Source organism: Sinocyclocheilus grahami, unplaced genomic scaffold (assembly GCF_001515645.1).
Source record: "Sinocyclocheilus grahami isolate Dianchi unplaced genomic scaffold, SAMN03320097.WGS_v1.1 scaffold1517.1, whole genome shotgun sequence".
Lineage (NCBI taxonomy): Eukaryota > Metazoa > Chordata > Actinopteri > Cypriniformes > Cyprinidae > Sinocyclocheilus > Sinocyclocheilus grahami.
In genome coordinates, this window is record NW_015506696.1 from 263,269 (window position 1) to 265,291 (window position 2,023).

At 39.2% G+C, this 2,023-nt stretch overlaps 1 protein-coding gene across 1 annotated transcript; it reads left to right on the forward strand.

The window, feature by feature from the left end:
- Window positions 1-795: 795 nt before the first annotated feature.
- Window positions 796-1,397, forward strand: LOC107570878 (E3 ubiquitin/ISG15 ligase TRIM25-like; the record flags this gene model as incomplete). Its single annotated transcript, XM_016257161.1, has 1 exon — window positions 796-1,397. A coding segment is annotated over exon 1 (570 nt), but the record flags the coding sequence as incomplete, so codon positions are not given.
- Window positions 1,398-2,023: the final 626 nt, after the last annotated feature.

Genomic DNA, 2,023 nt, shown 5'->3' on the forward strand with positions numbered 1-2,023 from the left:
AATGTTGGCTACTTCAGAAAACAGAAAATAAGCACATCTAAAAAAAATCTCTTACTTACCTTTTTGAAAATGTCGAGGGTAAACGAACATAACTGGAGATATGTTGGCAAATATGATGATTTTGCATATCACCGCTGCAACCCAGGCCATCTGACGCGGCGACGCCTCTTGTTGTTTAGTCTTTTTTTTTTCAAGTGTGAGACCTAAAATATCTTTCTTCGTGGTGAGTTTTTGACCTTTTCTATCATGTAATTCACTATTGCAGACTTTAACACAACAAGAACGTACCCTTTTAAATCAAATGAAAAAGACAATTCTCCAACTACAGAACACCTCGGCTTTGATACCTTACAAATGGCGGCGATACCCAAAATGCACTTCGATTCTCGTGAGTGTGATGTCACCTGACAAAAAACGATTGTCAAGTGCCAAGCATCCGTGCTGTGATTAATATATATATATAAATTCACATAAAAATGTTGTGACTTCTGCATAATGATTTCATGAATTTTCACTGCTTAACTCCATTAATGAGAGAGTCATCCTTAATTTAAATGTGTATATCAACTGTAAAACAGACTTTCAAATCAGCCTGTTTACTATATTATTTCGCTCACTCCAGTAAAAGAGTTCTTACATCAGGTCCCTGGTGTGGCTGTATAGGAACAGGAATGAGAAACCTGCTTTACAGATTCGCAGGCACACCCGTTTTACACACATCACTCCAACACAGCAGCAGGAAACAGGAATCACATGATTCCAGGGAAAGATAAACTGAAGTGCAGTTAAGCTGTTGTGTGTTTGTGTCTCTGTATTCATGCAGTAAAATGGCAGAAGCCAGATTTTCTCAGGATGAGTTCAGCTGTCCAGTGTGTCTGGATCTCCTGAAGGATCCAGTGACCATTCCCTGTGGACACAGTTACTGTATGAGCTGCATTACAGACTGCTGGGATCAGGAGGATCAGAAGAGAGTTTACAGCTGCCCTCAGTGCAGACAGACCTTCAGTCCAAGACCTGCTTTAGCTAGAAACACCATCTTGGCTGAAGTGGTGGAGAAATTGAATAAGACCAAACTCTCTGCTGACTGTGATGCTGGAGCTGGAGATGTGCAGTGTGACGTCTGTACTGGAAGAAAATACAAAGCCATCAAGTCCTGTCTGATGTGTCTGAACTCTTACTGTCAGAGTCACCTTGAACAACATGAGAGTTTCTTTAAAGGAAAGAGACACAATTTGACTGATGCCACTGGACGACTGCAGGAGATGATCTGCCAGAAACATGAGAAGCTCCTCGAGGTTTTCTGTCGCACTGATCAAATATGTATATGTGTGCTGTGTATGGACAAACATAAAAACCATGACATTGTATCAGCTGCAGCACAGAGGACAGAGAAACAGGTATTTAAATCTATACACTGATGAAATATTGCTGACACTTAGTCCCGTTTCATGTTACATTGTTCACACTGTGTTCATCAGAAGAAATGAATAGCAGCTGCAAGAAGAGTTTCACTGTTTGCCGAAAATACACTGTAAACTTTTATCAACACAAGCTTTTGTAAAACTGGCTTTAAGCAACATAAAATAATGGAGTGAACTATTCAACTGTTTGACAAAATAAATATATACGCAAATATATTTCCATCAGTCAAAATTTAAATGCAGTGACAGGTGACTTTCTATTCAGTAACTCTGACTGAATACAAATGATTTCAGTCATTTTTAGCTTCACTTTGGCTTGTGTTTTGTGTAGATTCATTATCATTTGTACATCAATCTGAAACCCCTTCTCATGTAAATCAGATTCCACGACAATCAAGGTTGAAATAGTTGTCAGTGACTAACTGCCAATGTTATTAACAGAAAAACTCAATGGAGTGATCCATAGTTTTTTCTTCTACGTAGAGCTGCAGCTCTGCTACACAGCAGAAGCACTGTCAGTGTGAACCTGTCAGATTCACCTTTGAAACTACAGCCACTGGTTATCACTTCAAATAAGTAAACTTTAAACTGCCCCACACTAC